Source organism: Emydura macquarii, unplaced genomic scaffold (assembly GCF_026122565.2).
Source record: "Emydura macquarii macquarii isolate MOO-44397 ecotype Brisbane River unplaced genomic scaffold, CSIRO-AGI_Emac_v2 contig_1027, whole genome shotgun sequence".
Taxonomy (NCBI): domain Eukaryota; kingdom Metazoa; phylum Chordata; order Testudines; family Chelidae; genus Emydura; species Emydura macquarii.
In genome coordinates, this window is record NW_027131164.1 from 17,447,427 (window position 1) to 17,472,315 (window position 24,889).

Here is a 24,889-nt window from a genome sequence, read left to right on the forward strand (position 1 = left end):
GTTTCTTGTGGTGCTTTCATGAAAAGAACTTGGCAGGGGATTGGAAATGAAAAGAAGTTCTTACTATGGCTGGGGGAAAATTCACAATATAATCTTGTATAAAAATTAAAAGCTTTTTGGTGAACTTTCTTGCTGTCACTGGACATTACAGACTAGCAACACTGAGTCTGTATAGATCTAATGTGATGTAAGTTTCATTGCATAGATCTGTCATTGTAAATCCATAGTGATTCACTTTTATTATTTCAGAGTTTAGCATGTCCTAAGAACCAAACCATCAGTTAAATCAAAATTTCTACTCACTTTATGATCTGTTTAAATGCTCACTGTGTTTTTTGAATAGTAAATGCATTTCACTTGTTACCCATGTCAGGTTTAAATTTAAAGTAAAAAAAGTAGTATAGCATCTGAAATGTTTATCTATTCAATGGTGTTTCAGAATGAATTCTGAACTCCAGGTCCAATCTGATCATAACCCCTAAACAGATGGTTGGAATGCTTGTTCTATTCAATAAAGATCTAAGTGGGTTTTTCCAAAATACTATTCTGTAATTAACTTGTAGTTAAAATGAAATAAATAAAATAAAAATACTCTTAAAAGCATGCTTCTCCAATGTTCTAGGCACCTTAGTCATCAATTAAAAATGGATACTTAATCAATAAGACTATTGTAAAACAAAACAGCACCTAGCCTTTAATCATCAGTCAGCCAAAAAAGAATGGGTATTGTGCGGGTGGGAAGAGCTATTAGCTACTTTAGACCTTCCAAAATGCCTGCTTAAAAATGTGGGCTTTGCAGCATGCCGCAGGGTCCACAGCTTTGGGATATTTAAGAGCAAGTGGGGATGTGAATTCCAATGTTGTTTGAGGTTTTATTACAGCATCGAGCAATATTTTTACTGGTCTCTTCAGCAGACTGGCCAAAGACTGAAATATTGTCTAACTCTGAAAGGAAGTCAGTGTTGAGGACAGTGTTGAGTAATGAGCAGGGCAGGGTGGGGATGGCTGCATTATCACTGCCAGTGATTTGTCTTTTTTTAATAAATAAGTAGAGGGTAATAGTTTCTATTTTGGTGAAACTGGTAGGATTTAACTCTAGTGGCTTAATGTTAAAAAGCAAGGAGGACCAAGAACTTCTTTCTTTCTAGCTTGCTCTGTCCTGTTAATAGTAGGGAAAAGAATTAATTGGTGACTTTCTATTTAAAGGTACACAATGTTTATTTTGAATTATTTGTTTAAGAATGCCCTTTGTCATTACAGCTGCCTCAAGTATTTTTGAAGCCACTCTTGCCCCCTTCCCACATTTCATGATTCTGAGTTAATTAAGAAGAATTAATTTAGGAGAAATCCTTAACATTGAATCTTGTTTTTGGTTTTTTTTTTATAAATATGGACATATAATTTATTTAGCACCCATAGTATATTAGGCACTTCACAGAGGTGAGAAGCACTAGGAAATTCAAGGCATGTCTACACTGTGTGCTCTGTTAGCAATCGATTGCCAAGTGCTCTCCTGTCGACTCCAGTACTCCACCAGAACAAGAATCGTAAGTTATGTCAGGGGGAGAGGTGTCTCCCGTTGACATAGCGTAGTGAAGACAGCACAGCTACTCAAGACAAGGTACATCACTGTCAGTTATGTTACTTATGTAACGTACCTTGCATCGACAGAGCCGCACAGTGTAGACCAGGCCTTAGATAAATAGCCTATATACAAACACAGTGCAGGGGAAAGATACAGTGTAAAAGTTTGGTGCTTAAGGTAAACAACTGGGATGTCTTTTATGTTCCAAGATTTTCACAAATTATTAATAATGTGTTTTTTATAATGTTTTTCTTTTTTTCTAGGCACGTGCTTTAACACCCCAGATAGCAGAAACGGATGCAATTCGATTTTTGGTTGGGACACAGTCTCTTAAATATGATAATCAGGTAAACTTTTTGTCAGAATATTAAGTATGTTAAGTATCAGGAATGTTCTTAACTTTTTTTTTTTTAACCAGTATATTACTTTATTTTCCTGCTAAGCTTGAGCATTAGATGATGCTTAATTTTTATATTTTATAATTATATTTTTAAAATAATGTGAACGAAATGTACAAATTTTGATAAGTGGTTAGGTAAATGAGATGTCATAGTTTTAAAAAAAGGTTAATATATTTTCATAGTCACCCCTGTTTTCTAAGACTGGTGAATAATTAAAAAGTTTGTCATAACTTATTTGAGGCAAATTGCAAAATTAATCAAATTAGTTACTTAATGTATTATTTATCGGTTCTATTACTAAGTTACTCCTTTTGATTTTGTAGAACCATTTTTAAACTGCAGAACTGGTAACCGAATTAAAATAAAATGCGGCTTTCCATTTTGAAATCATAGTTAGGCCTTGACTTCAATGGATTCTTTAAACACATATGTATTTGCGGGATCTGGGGCTTTAGGTTTTAATTAGTGATTGTCTACAACTCTGTTCCCGTGAGCCTAACTTAGTGTTTTGCCTTTGAATATCTATAAAACTTCCATCACTCAGTTTCTGTAGGGAGTAAGGGCTATGTCTGGCACACTGACGTACAGCCTATACACTTCTGCCTATTTTGTCCAATTTTTCAATGTATATTTAAAGTAACTGGGGTTTGTTTGTTTTTTTAGATTAACTGATTAACTTTAGGACAATCCTTTATATTGAATACCCAGGTTTGATGCCTAAACTAGATTAAGAAACCCAGTGTTAGTACACTCACTGACTTTTCACATAAATCCACCTCCGCGAGCGGCAGTAGCTATGTCAGTGGGAGAAGCTCTTCCACAGACATAGTGCTGTCTACACTGGCGCTTATGTCGATGTAACGAATGTCACTTAAGGGGGTGGTTTATTCAGCCTTAGAGTAGTTTCAGTAACAGTATTTATTCACTAATGTCTTTAGCACACAGCCAGAGCTTGGATTCAGCAGGGGCATGGTGTCACGGTGCGTTGACACTCTCAAGCTGCTATCTTATTTTCCAGAATCTCAGCTTTCATTATTTTTTAAAAAAGTCAATCTCTGGCTGTTATGATTGTGAAGAAAACCTCAAATATGAAGGGTATAAATGATCTAAAGATATTTAGAGAGAGAAGAGAGCCTGGAACAGTAGTTCTGAGATGTGGGAATTGCCCATTCATCTCAGTGAAATTTTGTCTCAGGTGCCCAATAGTAACTTTAATGTCAACATTAACGGTTTCATTCTTCATGTGAGAAAGGAGAGAGAATCACAAATCTGTACAACTCACTGGGACTATCTGATTTTGGTGCTACTAGTGGGTGTTGAATTTGAGAGATGCCTTCCTCATCCCCAAGAAGGAGCCGAGCCCAAGAAGCTGAGCAAAGAGCATGGACAAAGTCCAGCCCGTCAATGGGGAGCTGAGCTCAGAGGGTATACACCAGTGCTTCATTTGTAATGAAAGAGGTGCCAGGGCTCAAGCAATTTTTTTACATTCATAACTCATGCAGCAAGTCCAGAGGTGCCGGGCTATGAACTACCAAGCCTAGACTAAGCACTGGCATGCACAATCATATTTTGAAAAGCTGTTCAGTCCACTTTGAGTAGTGTCTCACTTTGGTGATTCATATGATTGAACAGTACCACACCACCACCTTTTCCCCCCAGTTTGACCACTCAACACAGCACCCATAATGCCATAGCAAACGCAACCATTTCACCTTCTTGTTTGTTCAGATAGTCACATTGGTCTGATTGGCACTCTGTAGTATGAAACCCTTGCCCTGAAGAGTTTACACCTTCCAATTGACAGAGAACATGGGAAAAATAAAGACATACCAAAAGTGAGAGAATGAGGAGAGATGATAGAATATGTCAGCATGGAGCAATGTTCCTAGAGTATTATTTTCAAAATTCAGATTTTGTTTTTGTCCTGTTAAATATAACCTGGCATGAGAGGGAGAACAGATAGTGCTAGAGCTGAAATTAGCAGTGGAAAGCTACCTGAAACTGAGTTTCAGAGAGGGGGAAACCACATACTGTATAAGAAGAAGCGAAGCTGTTCAAGGTATAAGGATCTGGGTATGGAGTTATATATCTGTATCTATGGTTGGTAGAGGGAAAATAAAATGACTTACAGAAAAAATTCAGTTTAAAAAACTAAGGAACAAAACTTTTTGCGTTATATCTCAGTTAATCTACAGGCATCTCACTATTGATTGTGAAGGTGTTTTATACTACCTGGATAAATACATGTACTTTTTGCCTAGGATAATTGACTTCACAATTTATTTAGCCGAGGACTTAGTTATTAGTTTGTAAGGAGGAAGCACCTTCTAGTTATCACCTAATATCCAATGAGTTTCAAATCATTAACATTTACTGAAAAGAAAATGTTGACATGATTGTGACAAGCTGATTGTGTGAGCATTCTCTATTGTAACCCTGTACACACACGTTGAACCTGCATCAAATACACTTTTTTCGCTATGTGACTCTTTTCTCTTTTTCCAGGGAATAGCACTAACAATAGAAGCGCAGGACTTCTAGCTATTAACAAATAGTTGTGGTTAATGGCCCTTGGCTGTGCTTCATGCCATCATCTCCTCCCAGCTAGTCATTAATCCCCAAGAAATGCCATAGGTCTCAATCATTATTGTTTAATCCAGCACCACTGTTTTTTCTAGAAACTTTTTTTTCCAATTACTTGACCTATCTTTAGGAGCTGGCTGGCACCTTGGGTGTTGTGACTTCTTACCAGGACTTCTAAACACAGTCAGGAGAGTTTTTTATACAGCATCAATATGTGCAGAATCTCTTGTTTTCTTTCAAGTCACATAAAGGTGTAGAAGAAAGCTAATCCTACAGCTGTTTTGATTTATGGAGGTAGAAAGTTCCAAAACAGCCTTGCAGCAGAAGAAATGGAGGTTTTTACAGAAGATTCATTGAAAACAGAAAACACTTCAGTTATAACATTTATATTAAAAGTGGAGGAACAATAATAAAACGTTTATAAAATTATTTGTTTTACGGCAACACCCAGGATGTCAGTGGTTCTCAAGCTTTAAGATCTAACTTGCTATATCTAGTGTTTGGCATACAACCATCATAACTTAATCAATGTAATTTACAATGGACTCTTATTCTGATAAATCAAGCCGGATGCCACAGTTTCATAACCTCTTTGTTTGGTGCTTTCTGAACACATGAAAATCCAGTCCTCTGAAAAGATTACAATCTAAAAACACCTGGAGGGATGGGGTAAAGGAATAGATATATATTAAAGTTGTCCTGGTGTCCGATACATTCTTGGTTAGTTCCATGGGTTTATTTAACTTTTTATTAAGGGATCAAAGGTGGGGAGAGTGGGAATAAAAGGAGGAAGGAATCGGAAGAGGGTCAGTGCGGAGGATGATGTGCAGAGGGAAAGATGGAGGGGAACAAGGGTAACCGGGAGAACCAGGCTTACAGCACAGGAACTGTAAAGGAGGGGGTGGATGGGAAGCTAGAGCTAAGAACCAGTTAAGGCATACGTGCAGAATACAAATCTCTAAATATGTCTATTCTAGCTGGGATCCAGGACTGTGAGTGTATGCTGTTGCACTGGCTCCTGTGGGGAGTGGGATTCTTGGCTCCTGGGAGCTAGTTCCACTTTGAAAAGTCCTATGCTTTCATCCCACATAGCTGGGGGAGGCAGCAGTGCTTGTAGCTTGATAGTTCCTAGATGATGGGTGATAGTGGTGCCTGTTAATATCTAGTTTTGCGGAGCATTTTTTAAATGAAGTTGCCAAAAAACTATCCATGCAGACTCATTTTATCTTCTCAGCTATAGATGTTCTTAGAAAATCTATTTTCATTGTCTTGCCTAAGGAATGGCACATACTGCCCCTGTCACACCACACTGAAAATGTACCATCTTGTGCTGAACTGAACTAAATCTGAGTTTTGGTAATTCAAACTAAGCTATTTTATGGATTACTAAACTGCAGCTGCATTATTGTGCATAAAATTAGACATGTTAATCTCACATTTGGTAGCTTTCTAATTAGGCATTTCTTCATTTACATTTGTCCCCTAGCTTCCTTTCTGAGAATAGTTTAGGAGTTCTGTGATGGAAAGAAAGTATGCTGCCTCTGACATTGTGTACTAGATCATAAAAGGCTTGTCTACAGAGAAATTTAACTTTACTGGTTGAACTAAAGGTGTGACATTTCTATATGAGTTTAAACCTGTCATATCAATTTAACTCACGCATTTTAGTTACAAGTGCAAGGTTAACTGATATAAACCAGATTTCTACTGATTTAAGTTTCCACAAACAATTGCTTTGGTTTAACATAAGTCTAGTTAACATTGTGTGCTAGCTTTGTGTGTAAACCAGGCTGAAATCTTCATACAGTACAGAGGGCAAGAACCAATACTCTTAAAAACTATAATAAGCCACGCTTTAACTTTTTTTTTAAGCAGGAATGGAAATCCTTTGCCTGCTTTCTCCCCATATAACCTTGCAGAAAGGGACAATTATAAGTATTAATCCCAATTTATTTTCCCAGTGCCATCCTCTTCCGTTCACTGACACATTCTGTTTCTAATTCCCCTCCCTCGTGGTGATGCAAGTTCCTTGGTCTTGTGCCTTTAAGTACTGCTATCTTCCTTCGCTGCTTCTACATGGGGCTCCTAATGCTGTTTCACATGTCTATGGACATGGAAGAGTAGAAGCTCTAGGTATAGGAAAAGAGCACTGTACTAGGCTTTTGCTTCTGTCAAGCAGGGAAAGTAAAAGATGGGTTTACTATCTGCAAGGCCCTAAAGTGACACCCTTGACCTATGACTTAGAAAGGGGAACTGAGGTGGTGGTTAGAGGTGAGAAGGAGACGGCATAGTTACAAAATGGACTCCGCCAGTCTTGTTTGAATGGGACTTTCCTGACTTGAGCCATTACAAGCCATAAATGTGTGTGGCCTGACAAGTATTCAGTTGTAGGGGGTCATAAAACTTTAAAAATCTGTGTAAAGTTTTGTTCTGGAGAAAATCAGACAGAAGTGTTTATTGATCATTCTTTAATGAACTTGCCATATTTTGGAAGAAAACTAAATATGAGTTAGTGTTCTTATTTTCCATTTCTAGTCTTCCCAAACTACTTATAGTTTGTACATGGTGAATTTTCCCACTATAGCTATAGCACAGAAATTATTCTGCTCTCACGGTACTAGTTATAACTCCCCTGCATGGGCACACCTTTTCTGGCATAAAAATGCGAGGGTAATTGCTTTATCACAAAGCAGAATAATTCTGGACTGGAGCATCCACACAGGGGCATTATTCAGCTATAGCTGTACTGACAAAGCTCTCAGTGTAGACAAGCCATTACTTACCACTTGCTAATTCTATCCCTTTTCTAAGATGCTTGTCACCATGGTATCTAAATATAATCATGTGTTGTGTGACTTAATCTATTAACTCATCTGTGCACTTGTTAACTTTTTTTGATGTCTTACTTGGACAATATTAGTTAGTGAATTTCAAAATTGAAGCCCATATTAGAGGATGATGTGAGGTGATTTCTTATTTGCTCGAGTTTGCCATTATGGCATCAGATTATGTTAAGTATAAATTAGGCCCAAATGTATTTGAATAAAACACTAAATATGAATGAAAGAAGAACTAACAAGATTCCGTCAACTTTAGAAATATGTGCTGCACGCTGAAAATAGCCAAGTTAAGAGGAACATTAGCACAGAGAACAAAGAGAAAAACATATTTTTTTCCATTTTAAACCTCCTCCACCCTTCTTACTGATAGCCGGTCAACATGTTCACACTTTGCTGTGGGCATCTCCTCCTGTACCCATGATGCATGTCACAGCTACCAAGAAAGGATATTTTATATTTTCCCTATACCAGAAGGGTTTAAAATAAATAACCTTTTTGTCAAATGTGAAATTTTATTTTAATCAAGGATTTATTCTCAACCTTCATGAGCTGACTCTTTGCTCCTGCAGAGTTGCCTGGTAGCTGTGAGGTCAGCTGAAGCCGAAACTTCACAGCACAGGAGAAACTGGCTATATGACTTTGAGGGGCCTTAGATAAGGGCAAAAGGTATTCTTTTGTTTTATGTGCTGAATGACCCTTTTAACCTGGTTAGTGGGGGACATATAATACACACTGCTGAAGTAAATGGATTTTTGATTTGTCGTTCACCTTTAGGGAACCAATTGCACTGTCAAGGAGTCTATTTAATAATTTCAGTAGGAGGATTCACATTTTTTTGAGGAAGCTGAGAGCAAGGAGAAGATGCAAACAGACAGGACTAATATAGAGTGTGCTGCAGCATTGGCGTAAAGTTTTTTAGTTTGAATCTTCCCACATACAAGATAGTAAAGCGATTCTCACATTCTAAACATCTTGCTATATATCTTTCTCTGACTTGAAATGGTAAACTTGACGGATCCTGTCTGTCTCAGAATGCAAGACTGAGAAGTAATTATAAAAGTTTCACTTCATAGGAATAATAGGAATTGCCCTTCCATCCCAATTATGGGGCTGTTCAGAGGTACTTTAGGCCAAAGAATTATAAAAGGAAGGAATTCTTTCATTCCCTGTAATTGCAGTGTACATTGCTATTGCCTTCGGTTTATATTCACCAACCAAATTCATAAATCTGGTATTTTGCTTCCAGTTTGTCTGCCAATAGTGGGAATTGTAAGTTTATCTAATACAACTATGTATTTTGCCTTTGATAAAGAGTCTCACAAAATGCTTTACAGAGAGTGTCTGTTGAGAGCTACAAAGAGAAGGCTTGAAGCTCAGAAATGAAATGAGGTAGAAATCTTTGTAGATGAGGCAACTCAAGTCATAATCTGAGGTGCAGTGTGGGAACTGGATGTAGAGGAGGCCAAGGTAGGGTCTCTCAGAGTAGATCAGTGGTTCCCAACCTTTTTGAGTGAAAGCCCCACTAGTTCACACTAGGTAAAACACGTTACCGGCCCCCGGCCCCCCCACATCCAACCCATGACCCAGCCATAAACGCATATAATCCCTCTAAACACACATAATGATGATAATACCACTAAATTACATTAATAATAATTAATAAATTACTCTTATCTATAAATCTAAGTCTTCCCTCACGCTGCTGTCACCGCACGTGGTCCTGCCTCTTTCCATCCCTCATGGACTGAGGGTAATGAAGGGAGCAGGCGCTGGCAGGCTGACCGGGGTTGCTCCAGGCCCCCACCGGCACAGGGCTGCTCCGCTACAGCCGGGCGCCCTGCTTGGGGGGCTGTTCCTCCGGCCGCCATGGGGTTTGGGGGGGCTGCTCCTCCGCTTTGGCTGGGCCAGAGCTCAGGGCTGCTGCTTCCTCAGGAGGGCATGCTCTTCCACTCCGGCCAGCATAAGGCTTGAGGCTGCTGTGCCTGGCTGGCGCAGGGTTTGGGGGGCTAAATGACCTCAGTATTATTGAAGCCTCACAGACCCCCTGTAATTTTTTGCACCCCCCAAAGGAGGTTCCTTATCCCAGGATGGGAGCCATTGGAGTAGATGGTGCTCAAGCAAGAGTTAAGGTATCGTGAACCCAGGGACAGTTTTGAAAGGCAGGAGGGTCACTTTCAATTGGACAGGAAGATAAATATGTGGTTGGTATAGAATGAATGTCTTGTTTCGTAGATGGGTTTGTGGGTTGGGGTCAATGTATGGTGACTGGAGAGAAATGACTCCTTGAGCAACTGTTGAGCTTTTTAAATGTCTTAACATCTGATAGGTGATTAGAAGAATAATACTGGTATAGGGAACCAATATCCGATTTAAGGAAGTAATTGCTGATGACAGCACTGAAGAGAGTGAGAAAAATGTGAATGCTAATTTGAGATGAACTAGATTAGAGGATATAAGCCTTACTGTGGTTGGGAGTTGATGGATTGAGAGCAAGATCATCCAGTAGGGAAGGGAGATAGATTGTCTACTCAGTATTGTAAAAACTTAAGAAAGAAACAAACAAATCCTAAAACAGCAGTTTTATGGACTGATTGGTTCTAACTAGCACACTAAACACTTAAAAAATTCACCTGCAGCACTATGTGTGGCTAAGCTTTTGGTATGACCTAATTTTATAGTCAGGAATAGGATGTCTTTAGTTTCATTTGTTTTTCTTCACCATGCATGTTGTTGAACCTCTAACAGGGCTTATTTGCATGTGTAAAGTTACGCATGCATGTTAAGTGTTTTTCAGGGCCAGTTTTAGTCACTTTCCCCTGTTTTTTGTGTGTGTCTTCCATGTGACAACCGAAGAAGCTATTTTTAAAAATTGGGAAAAGTAATTATAAAACAAAACAAAAAATTGGCAAGGGGGAAGGTTGTGAGTAACAGTCTTGTGTTGTTAAATATTGTAAGCGATTAGCTAGATTCTAAGTTGACTGTTGCTATAAGTTGAAAGGTTGACTGTTTTCCCTCCTGTAAATTGTTTTTAAATGGTGACATTTCCAGATGTCAGTGATAAGTGTAGATTTATATACAGTAGCTGAAAAGAGTGCTAAAAAACGTTTAATAGGGCATCAATTTCCCTGTTGAATCTACTAAAAATCCCTCCTGTCTTCTGAAGGGGAGGTTCATTTCTGCTGATCTGGATACAAAATTATCTTAGACATTTAGATGGAGGATTTGAATGCTTTCATTTTAGTTCATTGCCAGGAAGTGATGAGCTGCAAGTTTAGGCCTCTAGTACCTCATTTTCTGTTAACCATCAAATGGAAAATGCAGTTGTGTTTTGAAGTCTCAGTACCAGGGAAAATAAACAAAAGGGATTTCTTCACAAAAAGGTAATTACATTTTAGAGAAAATATTCTGCATGAAATTAAGTTTTATATTGTTAGTATAACAATTAATTAAAGTAGATATCAGTTGTAAAACTCTCATTAGATGATTCTGTGCAGTCATCTTGTATAATTAAGACCCATAGGAAAACTTTGGAGCCCTAATGTTATCTTTTTATTTGTAGATTCATATCATAGATTTTGATGATGAAAATAACATTATAAACAAAAATGTTCTCATCCATCAAGTGGGTGAAATTTGGCACATTAGCGCCAGTCCTGCAGATAAAGGTGTACTAGCTACCTGCTACAATAAAAGTAAGTGCATTTTAACAACTTCTTTGTGCTTGTGTTTTAGTATTTCTGGGATGTACAACAGCTGCACATCTGGCAATGCATAAATAGTTTAAAATGGGATCTCTTCTATTATGGGCACTCTTCCAAAATGCTTTTTAAAATATACATTATTGAAGTCAGATTAAAAAAGAAATGTAAGTTGTTTGCCTGGTTAATGCAACTCTAGTTCAGTAAATTTATATTCATATTCTTTTAGGCTTCACTACTTTTGGAGTTCATGTTTATTGGTTTTTCAAACTTGCAACATAACAGATGGCTTCAAAAAGTATATCACCATCATCAATCTCTTCTAGCAACTGCTAGTTGTTAAAAACTACATATAGAATATTCATGTACACACACAGGATTGTATAGCCTTTATCTAAAATATCTCACCAGCAGTAGCTTAAGACTCCTTGTCCAGCCTAATCTTGCATGCACAGCTATTGTCTGAAGAAGCTCTGTATAGGTCCTGGGCCACACAATTGTGGAGACTCCATATTCTGAGGCTTGAAAAATTGCGCTTTTCCCACTGATAAGTGGGAAGTTTATCTCTGGTAAGCAAAGGGACCTACAATATTAGTTTGAGTAAATATTCTGCTTTGTTAAAATAAATTCTAGCTCAGACCATCATGAAGATAGCCTTCTCAATGTGAATTGAATATAAACTAATGAACTTTTTTTCCTGACTCTGAGGATAGATCCAGAACATCAGCTTCTTCTCAAACTTTAGCCTTGTAACTGTATCTGTGAAATGAAGACTGCTCTGATCAGTCTTTCTGCTGGTATTCTAAATCAGTAGTGAAAACTGTCAAAAATAGCATTTCTTACACTTAACAAAGCTAAGATTAATTCATAGGGGAGTGGTGCAGTAGCAGAAACCTCTTTAGTTTCCTGAGCGGGAATTGGACTGAAAGACAGGGACAAAATGTTACTTTCGGTCTTGACTTATTAGGCATAATGTCCTCACCCTGCCAATGATCCATGGGGAGGTTGAAAGAGCTGGAATCTGCCCTAAAATTCTGTACCTATTTTAAACAATTTCAAGCTGGTTTATCAGTAGCTCTCTGACAAAATCACCTAGTAATGTGCATGTACACTCTTTAAAAAATGAAAAAAAAAAAAAAAAGTTAGTTTCTTAATGCTGTTTTTCTTTAACTTTCTTGAGCTGGTGAATACTAATTTTCAAGAGTTTTGAACTGTTTTGTGAAATGGTTTAAAGAACAAATTAGATACTTGTTTTTGTTTACAGTTGTATAGCAAGTAGGGTAGGAAGGTAGGTGTCCTATTCAATTTTTATCAGTTTTTATGTAAAATAGATTTATTTCAATGTAAGCATTAATAGCAATAGACATACTTTAAAAATATCTTCAGACATAGATTTTCATTACTGTGTTCTATTTTCTAGAAAAAACGTTCTAATTTTACTATTAAAAGGTTATAACATGTTGCAATGTTTGTAAAAGGAATATATGTAATAGTTTAAGAATTGCATTTGTTTGGTTGGTAGCTTATTTAATATGCTTAAATTAGAGATGATGAGGCTGTGTCTAAACACCTCAATTTTTTGGTGATCTTCTGTTTCAATCTATATCCGTTTTTGATCTCTGTAGCTTGGACCCATGTTCACATTTTAGTTTTTTCTGTTCTGGCCTTTGTGCATTGTAGCTCACATTTGTTTACTTCAACAAGTTTGTGTACACTAAGTTGTATTCCTTGGGCTTCATGCATCTTCATTTAGAATAATTGGCCACAAGCATTTAAGAGAAAACAAGTTGTGATTCAGAAATTATTATTGATGTTTCTAAATAACAATGTCTGGAGCAGAAAGCACACAGAGTGGTGTTCTTATAACAAGGAATATTGAATGTAGCAGGCAACTTACTTTAAGTAGTAATGCAAGCAAATGAAACAATCAAAACCCTTTTAGAGCTACTACTTTGAATGCATATTTTTTTCACTGTAAGAAGGGCCTCTAACTTTCATCTTGTCTAGCTACCAGGCACATGAAGTATTGTCTTGGGATAGCCTTAGTTATTCATGTTGAAGCCATCTCTCAGTTGGTAGCATAAGACTCCTGGCAAATTTAGATAGGCTCCCATTTTCAATTGCAATATTAATTTTGGCTTTTAAATCACTGGACTGTATTGTCTCCCTATTTCTATGAACAGCACCCTCTTCAACCTCTCTCGCCTCCATGCTAGAACTAAAGTAACATCGGCAACAATAACTGAAGTCCAGTACTCAGATGATTGTGCTGTAGTTGCACACTCAAAGGAGGACCCACAAATAGCCCTTAATGTTTTTCTGAAGCTTACAAAAGCCAAGGAGTAACCATGAACATTGGCAGAACAAAAGTTCTCCCCCAGTCTGCTCCATGTCAATCATGAAATCAAGCAAGGAATATCTACACTGACAGAGAGGAACAGGAAAATGTAGAACATTTTGTATCGTGACAGCCATCTCTCATAGAATCAGGGACCCAGGTCATCTAGTCCAACCCCCTGCTCAAACCAGGACTAACCTCAGCTGTATCATCCCAGCCAGGGCTTTGTCAAGCCTCAGCTTAAAAACCTCTAAAGATGGAGATTCCACCACCTCCCTAGGTAACCCATTCCAGTGCTTCACCACCCTCCTAGTGAAAAACATTTTCCTAATGTCCAACCTAGACCTCCCCAGCTGCAACTTGAGACCGTTGCTCCTTGTTCTGTCATCTGCCACCACCAAGAACAGCCTAGCCCCATCCTCCCTGGAACCCTCTTTCAGATAGTTAATGGCTGCTATCAAATCCCCCCTCATTCTTCTCTTTTGCAGACTAAACAAGCCCAGTTTCCTTAGCCTCTCCTCATAAGTCCCTTGCTCCAGCCCCCTAATCATTTTTGTTGCCCTCCGCTGTACTCTCTCCAACTTGTCCACATCCTTTTTGTAGTGGGGGGCCCAAAACTGGGCACAATACTCCAAATGCGGCCTCACCAATGCCGAATAGAGGGGAATAATCACTTCCCGTGACCTGCTGGCAATGCCCCTCCTAATGCAGCCCAATATGCCATTAGCCTTCTTGACAACCAGGGCACACTGCTGACTCATATCCAGCTTTTTATCCACTGTTACCCCCAGGTCCTTTTCTGCAGAACTGCTGCCTAGCTTGTCGGTCCCCAGTCTATAGCTGTGCATGGGATTCTTCCTTCGTAAGTGGAGGACTCTGCACTTTTCTTTGTTGAACCTCATTAGATTTCTTTTGGCCCAATCCTCCAGTTTGTTTAGGTCCTTCTGTAGCCTATCCCTACCTTCCAGGGTATCTACCACTCCCCCTAGCTTAGTGTCATCCGCAAACTTGCTGAGGGTGCAATCTACCCCATCTTCCAGATCATTAATGAAGATGTTGAACAAAACCGGCCCCAGGACCGACCCCTGGGGAACTCCGCTTGTGACCGGTTGCCAGCTAGACATGGAGCCATTGATCACTACTCGTTGAGCCCTATTCTCTAGCCAGTTCTCTATCCATTTTATAGTCCATTCATGCAACCCATATTTCCTTAACTTGCTGATAAGAATACTGTGAGAAACCGTATCAAAAGCTTTGCTAAAGTCAAGGTATATCACATCCACCGCCTTCCCTACATCCACAGAGCCAGTCACCTCATCATAGAAAGCAATCAGGTTGGTCAGGCATGACTTTCCCTTGGTGAATCCATGTTGACTGTTCCTGATCACCTTCCTCTCTTCCAAGTGCCTTAAAATGGATTCCTTAAGGACCTGCTCCATGATTTTTCCAGGGATTGAGGTGAGACTGACCGTTCTGTAGTTCCCTGGATCCTCTTTCCTCCCTTTTTTGAAGATAGGCACTATATTTGCTTTTTTCCAGTCCTCAGGGACCTCCCCCTGTTGCCACGAGCTTTCAAAGATAATAGCCAATGGCTCTGAAATCACCTCAGCCAACTCCCTCAGCACCCTCGGGTGCATTGCATCCGGCCCCATGGACTTGTGTATATCCAATCCTTCTAAATAGTCTTGGACCTGTTCCTTCAGCACTGCGGGATGTTCGCCTCACAAAGGGCAACCATAAATGTTATGATTGAGCACAGACTCCACTGTGCCAGCCTTGCCTTTGGCAGACTGTCTCGCCGGGTGTTCAGCAACCATGACATCAGAACATACACTACACTCTGAGTATACAAAGCAGTGGTAATTCCAACTCTCCTCTACGGCTGTGAGACCTGGGTGACTTACAGAAAACACCTGAAAAACCTGGAACGCCAGCATCAGCACTTTCTCCAGAAGATCTTCAGCATAAACTGGGAGGATTGCTGCACTAACGTCAGTGTCCTCACGGAGGCCAACATCATCAGTGTTGAGGCCCTGATTATCCAGCACCAGCTGAGGTGGAGCGGGCACTGTGTCTGTACACCTAATGCATGCCTACCAACTCACAAAGGAGAAAGGAAATGGGGAGGCCAAAAAAAATGCTTTAAAGACATTCTCAAGATAAATATGAAGAGATGTGGCATCAACATCACACATTATGAGACAGTAGCCCATGACGGGGCTAACTGGCAAATACTTGTCAGAGAAAGAATGACCACTTTTGAGAAAAATCGCCTCGCTCTGGTCAAAGAAAAACAGCAGAAAAGAAAGGACAGACAACTGTGATGCAGCAAACGTGCCTCAGCCCTGCCTTCCAACACCACTTGCAACATCTGCCAATGAATCTGCAGCTCAAGGATCAGACTCCTCAGTCACCAAAGGACCCATCTAAAATAAAACCTGTGGAAGAGATCATTCTCTACTTTCGAGTGATCACCCACGACATTAATTTTAGCTTTCAAATCACTGCACTATATTGTGTCTTCCTATTTCTATGAACCTCCTTACCCCATAAAGACCATTTCATCAGATGTGCACCTCGACTTAGTGTCTGTTAAATCACATTACTTCTTCATGGAAAACTTAGATGGTATTCTAACCTGTTGTTTTTTCCTTCTTTCTGGTTCTCTTCTGTTTGAGCTACTTGTAAATTAGTTTGTCATCCATAATAGAAGTTATTTTATCAGGGACCTATTTTTTTAGTTATATTTTTGTTTTTAACTTGATTATTATAGAGAATAGGGAGATGTCTTTTATATGATGGACAATTATGTAAGTGCTGTCTAGTAATTTTTGATACTTGAAAAGGTGTTTGATGCTAAATTTCACTGGAAATTGATATGAAATATTTTGGACGAGACTAGGTAATTATTACAAGATCTGTCTTTCCTTTCTAACCTAATTGAGCAAGAAAATTTAACCCCTCTTCCAACACGCACACCCACCAACCCTTTCAAATAAGACTGTCCGTTTTGGTCAATCTGAATTATCTTTTGCCCCTCTTAAAGCTGGGATTGAAAACGTCTATCACCTCACTTGTACTTCAGCAAGACAGCAATAACATGTCAAAATGAAGATTGTGTTTGGGAGTGTGTATAAGTGTGAGAGAGGTGTGTTGTGCTAATGCAGAGCACAAAGCAAAGTGTAAGGAAATGTGACTTGTGGCTATTTTTAGTAGTTGTCTTTGAAGTTAACAAAACGATGGGCAAAACCTGAGGAAGAAGAAAAGTGGGATAATTACATTTTCACTTCAAAGCTCTTTGAGAGAAAGCTAATGGGTCAAGCACTTATGAATTCCCTCTATATATATCTCCATGCTTACAAGAGAAAATTTATTATATTAAAAAAGCCTTGGATGGGGATAATCTCAATGGGAGGGGTTTTTTGTTTGTTACTTTTTTGAAGTATATTTAGCTATCAAAGTCAAGACTGAACAATGGCTTTCAATTGTTTCATAAACCAGAAAAAGGCACAGTATATATGCATCTAAGTATTTGTTAATCTTAATTATTTCTATCAACATATTTAAATTGATAGACATAATTACTTTTTTGCAGGCTACTGGGAAATCTGAACCTTTCTTTTTTAGATGGAGTTTGAGTATATTTGTGTACCCCTTTTTTCACTTAAATAACATTCCCTACCTACATTGCATAGGTGTTGTGAGGCTTAATGAATTAATTTTTTGGAAAAGATGTTGTAGATGTGCATGTTACTGTAATCCAGTGTTTTTCACTCAGTCTCATGTATCACCTTTGAGACTGACTACTTTTCTTCCTAAAATTTCTCTAACTTTTGTCTGTCATGTGTTGCAACAAGATTAACTTTTTTGAATACTGTGTGTCCCTAAAACATTATTTTTATGATGTTAGCTGTCTTTGTATTTTTGTTGTTGTTGTTACCCTCCTGGCTCAGGGTGAAAATCTTTTTTTGCAGGTTGTTTGATATCTTTCCCTCCAATTTTCAGTACAATCCATCCACCTTTTCAATTTAAATTATCAAGATGTTACACAGTGATAGTGTAATGGCATCAAATCAACCGAGGGCATTAACACTTTGGTTCTGTTTAATGGACTTCATTATTCTGAGATGCTTCCCTTATCTTCTATTTTTTTAGCACAATATAGATAGCCATGGTACTGCAAAATGGTTTATAACCCACAACACGTCTGCTTAATTTTAGTTCAAAGTATGATAAGAACTGGCTATGAGAAGCCTACATTCAATGCAGAAAGTTACACCGTTCAGAGATCAAGATCTAAAATGGAAGAAGTAGGTCATATGTATCGCTTGATAGTATGGTGGTAGTAACAGGAGAAAAAGCAGTCTTCCAGTATTATATAGTGTTGTGAAATTTTTGCTCAGGCCTCCTTGGTTATGGAGGCCATGAACTAATGTAATGGTCAAGAGGAGTGACCTTCTACAGGGAGTCTCATATATTTCCTCAAGAGTAAGGAGATCATGATACTCATCAGCTGTTTGGGAGGCTTTTAAAAAGTCAGAGCCTCTCCCTAGCATCATCTGCTTTTTCCTTCCCAGAATATGTGATAGAAGCTCCCAGTGCTACAATTGGAGCGGTAAAATTTTCTCTTCTGAATCGTCTGGCTGGGAAACCACCTCCACAAGAAGCATGATGCCAAGTTTGGAGCATAGGAACCATATATTAAATTTAAGACCAAAAACACACCACTTCCTTACTGCCCTTTGACGTCTGATGCATTCATGTAGCAAGACACGGTAAAAGTGCTGAAAGAAATCTTTCACTATCTGAGATTCAGTCCTGTGTGTATTGTTGGTGAAAGCAACATCCAGGACCCCTGCTGATGGAGGCTGTCCATGCTACTTTTGCCACCTTAAAGTTATAGACTGGCTATTTAAAAATATATATATTCTTTGGACTAACCAGACCTTATAAACTACCATATGGTATCCAGCCTACTATTTTTGAACAAGATAACTGGGAAGCAATCAAAGAACTACCTTGAAACATGCCTGTCCACACCTGCATCATGGATCTTTGCCACATGAGGTTCAGGCAGGCCAGGTCATGGGATAGAGAGTTCTTCATGCTGATGGCACTTTCCCTGCCCATGGACAGAGGGAGGATGTCCTTACCTATCCCTCTGGATCTGTGTGTGGTGCTCATAATGGCAAACTATTGTCCTGTCTTGGAGACATAGCAGGTGTTGATGGGAAGTCTCTGAAATAGCTCTGGTCCTTCTTCTTAGGATGCTTACAAAGTGTGGTGTTGGGAAACTGCTCCTCTACTTCAGAGCACTCACCAGACTCAAGGGAGTCTCACAAAATATGATTCTCCCCTCTGTCCTTTAAACATCTGTGATTCCATTGAGGGTGGATGGAAAGAAAGTACTGTAACTCCTAACAATACCATCACAAATGACTGCTTATGATGAGTGGTCATCTAAAGTGTTCTGTATCTTGCCCAATTGAAATAAAACCTTAAAAAGAGGATGCTCTGTTACACAAAATGCTCTTAAGGAAATGGTTTGTTTTAAGCAGGAAAGAGAGGAACCATTGGATTGTGGTGCAACTTTCTAACGAAGGTAGGAAATCTCCACTTGGTTGGATGAGTGGCTGTGAGCCAGAAGCAGCTGATACAGGAATACAGGTTTTCCTAATTCTGAATGCCAGTTCTGGCACTTCTGTCTAGCATGTGTATGTGGCAAAAGACCAGCTGAAACCTGTATTTTAAAATAGTACAAGAGGATTAGAAAGCCATTATTAATGCTCTGATATTGTTTCTATCACTCAGAAGGGGTAACTGTGATGGTAAAGAAGTTCCTGGTGAGCAGTAATTAGGTTACACGTAAAGAATATTGTTAGGTATGTTTATATTAGAGACAGAAGAATCACTCTTGTAATGTGACTGATAATGAGATTGCTGTAGGACCTGTTAGTATGTGTGTGTGAGAATTTGTTTTGATGAAAGGAGGAGGGGAAGATGGGTATTTAAAAAAAAAAAAAAAAAAGTCAGCACACATACGGGCTTGTCATCTGTTCTTGATTTGTCAGCACTTATGAACCCTTAATTAAGAAGTCAGAAGATTTTTTTTTATATGTTCAGTAGCTCCTCAGCCAGAACTGTACTGGTAGATGGTAGTGAAGCTTTTTATTATACCAAAATATTTTTACATTTAGGAAGTAATATTTAATTTTTCCTCCTATTTGTTTCTCTTTCTGGCAATTTGAAGAAAATAAAAAATGCACAGATACCACCATTGTGCTGGCAACTTGCGCAAATCATGACTACTACAGTAAGTGGTGCTTGACTGATTGGGCTAGCATTTAGCAGTATTTACATAGTGCAGCAACATCATTTGATTCATAAGAGATTCTGGTTTTTTTAGTGACTTACACTACACTTTTCACTACACTCACCACCATACGCTCTGAACCAGTTTTGGACTCTAGTTTCAAATATTTATTGGAAAGTAAAGATCAACATTAGAACAGCCTGCAGAACAAACTAAACATGAACACAGAAAACAAAAGTGTGCAGGGAATGATGATGGGGACACAGGAATGCAAAACATACTATTAATGTACTCCTAGACCCACCAAGAATAGATTAAAAACATGAAGATCCAACATCACATAGCAGTGAATGAAGAGGTGCTATTCATACCGTCTCACTTCCAATAACTTCTCTTCACATTAATGTGATGGCTCTTTGTTTTTTAATGACCCATAAAGGTAAAACATCACATAAGCTTCATTGCCAACTGATATACAGTCTTGGTTATGACTACAGTAAATATCTAAGATTGTTATGTACACATCAGATTTTCTTGAGGATCCCAAAAGTCAAGAGAGACAAGTCAAATCTGTTACCTGAAAACATTTTAGAATAATATAACCAATATAATGCAACACATTCAGTCTAAAACAGATTTTGATAGCACTTGGCTATCAAATTTACATATATTTTGTGCAGTGCAACACTGCTTAAAATAAGGGATGAATGTTTCTTAATATTAAACCACATGAGTGCTTGTTTCAGTGGAACAAGTATCTCATTCCAGCTGATTTGGAGCTGTAATCCACACACTCTACAGTTCATAGTCATACATAGCTCTGGAAGTGTCAGATTCAAGATTCAGTTCATCCACCAATGTTGTTCAATGCGTACATCAGCGACTTGCCAGCCGCTCTCATGCAAATGTATCTATGCCAATGATATCAGATGCAGCTATCAAGCTTAGTCCTTCTGAGAAATTGACAGGGTCCTGAAAGATGATATGAAGCTTATGGCAGACTATTGTATTCGATGCCGCCCACAGCTGAGCTTTTCCAAGATGGTTTCTAACATATTTCATCTTCATAATGCAAGCACAAGCCACCAGTTAAATATTTTCTTAAATAGCCAACACCTGAAGCATGACCCAAATCTAGTTTACCTTTATGTGACATTGATTAGGTCATTGATGTAATGCAATCACTTGAAAAAAACAATAGCCAAAGTTAACACTTGGAACAACTTGCTCAGAAAACTGGCCAACTCAACCCTAGGGTCCAAGCGCTCGCACCCTTAGAACATCAGCCATTGCCTTCTGCTATTCAACAGCAGAGTATTGTGTACATGTCTGGTATCGCTCTTCTCACACATGGCTGGTTGATGTAGAGCTTAACAAAGCTATGCTCAGTGTTACCGGGACGTTATGTGCAACTTCGTTGCCATGGCTGCCAGTACTTAGTAACATTGCACTACTCTATATTTGCCATGAGGGGCTTCCATCATGCTTCTGGTCAAGATCTATGAGAACAGCAACTTGCCTCTCTTCTCAGACCTCTTCAACCACCTGCCAGTTTGCCTGTCTTCTAGGCGCCTTTTATGGTCACTTATGCCACTATAGGACATGACAGTAGAATCTGCTTGGCATAATGAGAGGTCAGTGACAACAGTCGTTAATCACTCTCTCATCACTGACCCAACCATCTGCGCACCAGCTTTTGACCTGCCAAGGCGTCTGGTCATCCCTGAACTGGTTTTGAACAAGACAGGGCAATTGTGTAGCTAGTCTCTTCAAATGGGGTTTCTCTAACGACATATGATGTAGATGTGGTCAACTTCAGGTTGTCACATATCCTTGACGAGTGCCCACTGATTTACTTCTATTGGTGGGCTACCAGCTCTTCATTTGGTTGATGATGATGCTGTGAAATGGTTGGGCACACTGCACATATGCTGAGAGGAAGAGAGAGGAGACAGTTTTTGTTCCTCAAGCAAAGAATAAAACTCATGGACTGCTCACCTGTGATTAATTAGATTGCCAGCAACTGTTCTCCAGCCATCATTTCAAAATGAACTTTGATTGGTAAGAAGTAATAGACAATGTTCCCTGTCAGGAAAATACCAAACATCTCCCAACAGCTGAAAATAGACTATGCACTATTACTTCTGACGGTGATAAATCAGACTGACTGACTGGTATTTAAAACTCATCAGTATATTAAATTCACTGCTTGCTTGCATGTGGGAGAAACAAAGTTAACTATCTGAACTGCAACAACTTGGTGACCTGCTGCTTTCTCAAGAAAAATCTTTCACTCCTGAAAAGTAAATTTTTCTGCATGTGAAATCAGAGGGGTCAAATATGTTTTTCAAGAATGAAGAGATAGTTGAAACAAGTAGGGAGAATTTAATACTTATACTGAATATGCTATTTAGGCAAACATTCTTGTAAAATAAATCAATTCAGTTGGAACACTCTCTGAATTCTGTTATCTCTAGTAAAATAGCTTTGGTATCTTGAACTAAATTGATTTAAAAAACCCTTCCTCTTGTCATTCACATTAGCAGTTGCTGTTGCTTCCTAATTTGCTATTACATTCTTAATAGGGAATCCAGTCCAATGCGTTCCTGATAGTCATCGTATCAACTATTAGCATTTTAACCAAGGTTTTGGTTGTTGCAACCAATATTTTACATTTAGATCATCATATCTTAATAGACTTGGACAGTGCCTGTCTTTTAAAAAAAAAAAAAAATCCAAACAATTATTTTTTTACTTTAGAAAACCCATAGAATCTAAGATGAAAAAAGTTAATTTAGCAATCTAGTTCATATCTCTGCTAGTTGTAGAGTTCTTTCCTATTATATGTACAAATGCTGTTTATCATTTACAGAGACTTCTGCTGCTACTTCAGATTTGTGTCAGAAATAATCCCACAGAAGGATAAGTGAAACTTTTTGGAAAAAATATCCAGCAGTCTCTATTTTGTGAATTATCCTCTTCTAGCTCTCAGTCAAGTTCAGGCCTTACTGAGCTAGGCATTGTACAAACACATAGTGAGAGACTATTCATACCTTGGAGCATTTACACTGTAGATAAAACATACAAAGGGTGTAAAGGGAAACAGAAGCACAGAGCTGGGTGACTTACACCAAGATAATACAATTGGTTTCTTAACGCCTAGTCTGGTGTTTTTATCTACTAGAATATGCTGCCTTCCTGAGATTTTTTTTTTTCACTTTTTCACTTTTATCACATTACTCCTTGCTAAATCTTGTTGGACCATCTTGAATACTTCCACTTCATCTGTAGGCTTTGTCAGTCTTCAAAGAATCATAGCTATTGTCCTGTTTCTCACCTTCGCTTCCCCCCAAATATTTACGTGTACGCGCACAATTCTTGTTGAGCACATATGTATGTAAAATATAATTTTAATTGTTCTCAAATGCTTAAGTAATAATTTCTCCTGCTCTACCCTATATTCTACATATTCTATTCTATATTCTATATAGTCCAGGATGCTATGCAATATTATACATACTATTTAGAGAGGGACTGTTTCTTCCATGAAATGAAAATGCCTTTGTGTTTGCAGCTCCAACTTGTAATGGATTTCTTTTGCTGTCATGTTGTGTTGCAAACCTGTGTAACTTGGTATCTTCTATCACCCTTAGGTCATATTCAGCATTTGTCTTCAGTTTGTGCTTTTTTCCAAGTCCTTTTTTCACTCCTGTTGAAGCTGTGTTTTATATTATTTCCCAGAATACATTAACTTACACTGTGTCTAATTTTGTTTCTCACCATATTTCATATATATATTTGGTGGTATTTCTCAGTCATTTCCTCTTCCCGATTTAAATTGTCTGCAGATGTAACTAATATGCTGTTAAATTGGTTTTCAGTCTGTGTGACAATGCTCTTGTCCAGATCGGTTTATATTAACTCTTCCATTAAGATGTTGCTAAGCACTGTATTAAATACTGTTTAAGTAAAGTCAAAATATTATACATTCATTGTATTCCCTTCTCCTAATGCTTATGCAACTTGATTTTAAAAATTAAAGTTTATCTGATGTTTTTTATAATCCTCTACTCTCTATTATTTTGTTATCCTTTAAAGAAAATATTCCCTCCGCCTTAAACTTGCTAATATTTTTAAGTGCCCAGCTTTACATTTACCATTTCTTTCTTTGCAAATGCATGCCACATTTTTGTACTGTTGTTTATTCCAGACTTCTGGTATCACTCAAGTTTTTCTTGTCTCTTCAGAAATAAATGTGAGTGGTTTAAGTAGTTAATTCTAAACACCCTAGAATGTGTGCATCTGGACCTGCAGGTTTTGTAGAGATTTATTTTTTCCATATATTTCTCTTGCCTGCTTTTTATTAATATCTATATTTATAACATTTTCATTACTGAATAGTTTGGCCATACCTTTCTTCATTTATTTTTCTTATTTAAAGATAGATTGTAATGGAAACTGTTCAGGGCCTCTATTTTCTTGTAAACTTGGAAATTATATTCCATCCCAGTATCTGGAGGTCATTTCAGGATCGATGACAGGAAAGTACTATTTTCACACAGGAGATTCCTTTATCTTTTAGAGCCATAAATCATTTGTATCCAAAGACAAGTGAGGCTTATGAAAGAATTAGTCATGACCCAAGGCCTTCTTGTTTGTATTTTAAAGCTTTCAGTAAGGATATATATCAAATTTTTATGGAGACTATGCTTCTACAGCCTTTTTTTTTTTTAAACAGCATTAATTCCCAATCTTGTTATCTTCAAGAAACTAATTTTTGTCTTTTCTGAAGACTACCATCTGTGCATATTTCTCACTCCTGGATATAAGCTCCCTAAAGTGAGATAGGCAGATACCACTCCCATCAATAAAATGTGTTTCTGTTTGAAAAGAAGATAGTGGGTTGGAGTGTGTGCCATCCCTCTGCTTCTGGTCATTTGCCACCCTTGATATTAACTACTTCCCTTGAAATCTTCTGGTCATATCCTTCTTTACTGTTGGTGGTCTACCTATTTATCTGCCATTCTGGCTCTCAATCCCATTTCCTTTTCATTCTGCTTTGACTCTTCTCCTTCTTTTCATCCCTGCATTAGGTTCTGTTCTTATTTAATTTTTGTTTTGCTCAGCTTTC

The 24,889-nt window shown here is 38.3% G+C and overlaps 1 protein-coding gene across 2 annotated transcripts in view; it reads left to right on the top strand.

Annotated features, from left to right (window-relative positions):
* The window catches only part of EIPR1 (EARP complex and GARP complex interacting protein 1), a 155,536-nt gene that overhangs the window by 5,835 nt on the left and 124,812 nt on the right, over positions 1-24,889 (top strand). For both annotated transcript variants that reach the window (XM_067544832.1, XM_067544833.1), the window contains exons 2-3: positions 1,849-1,932; positions 10,969-11,101. In XM_067544832.1, coding sequence (XP_067400933.1) covers positions 1,849-1,932; positions 10,969-11,101 — 217 coding nt within the window. The remainder of the gene's footprint in view (positions 1-1,848; positions 1,933-10,968; positions 11,102-24,889) is intronic.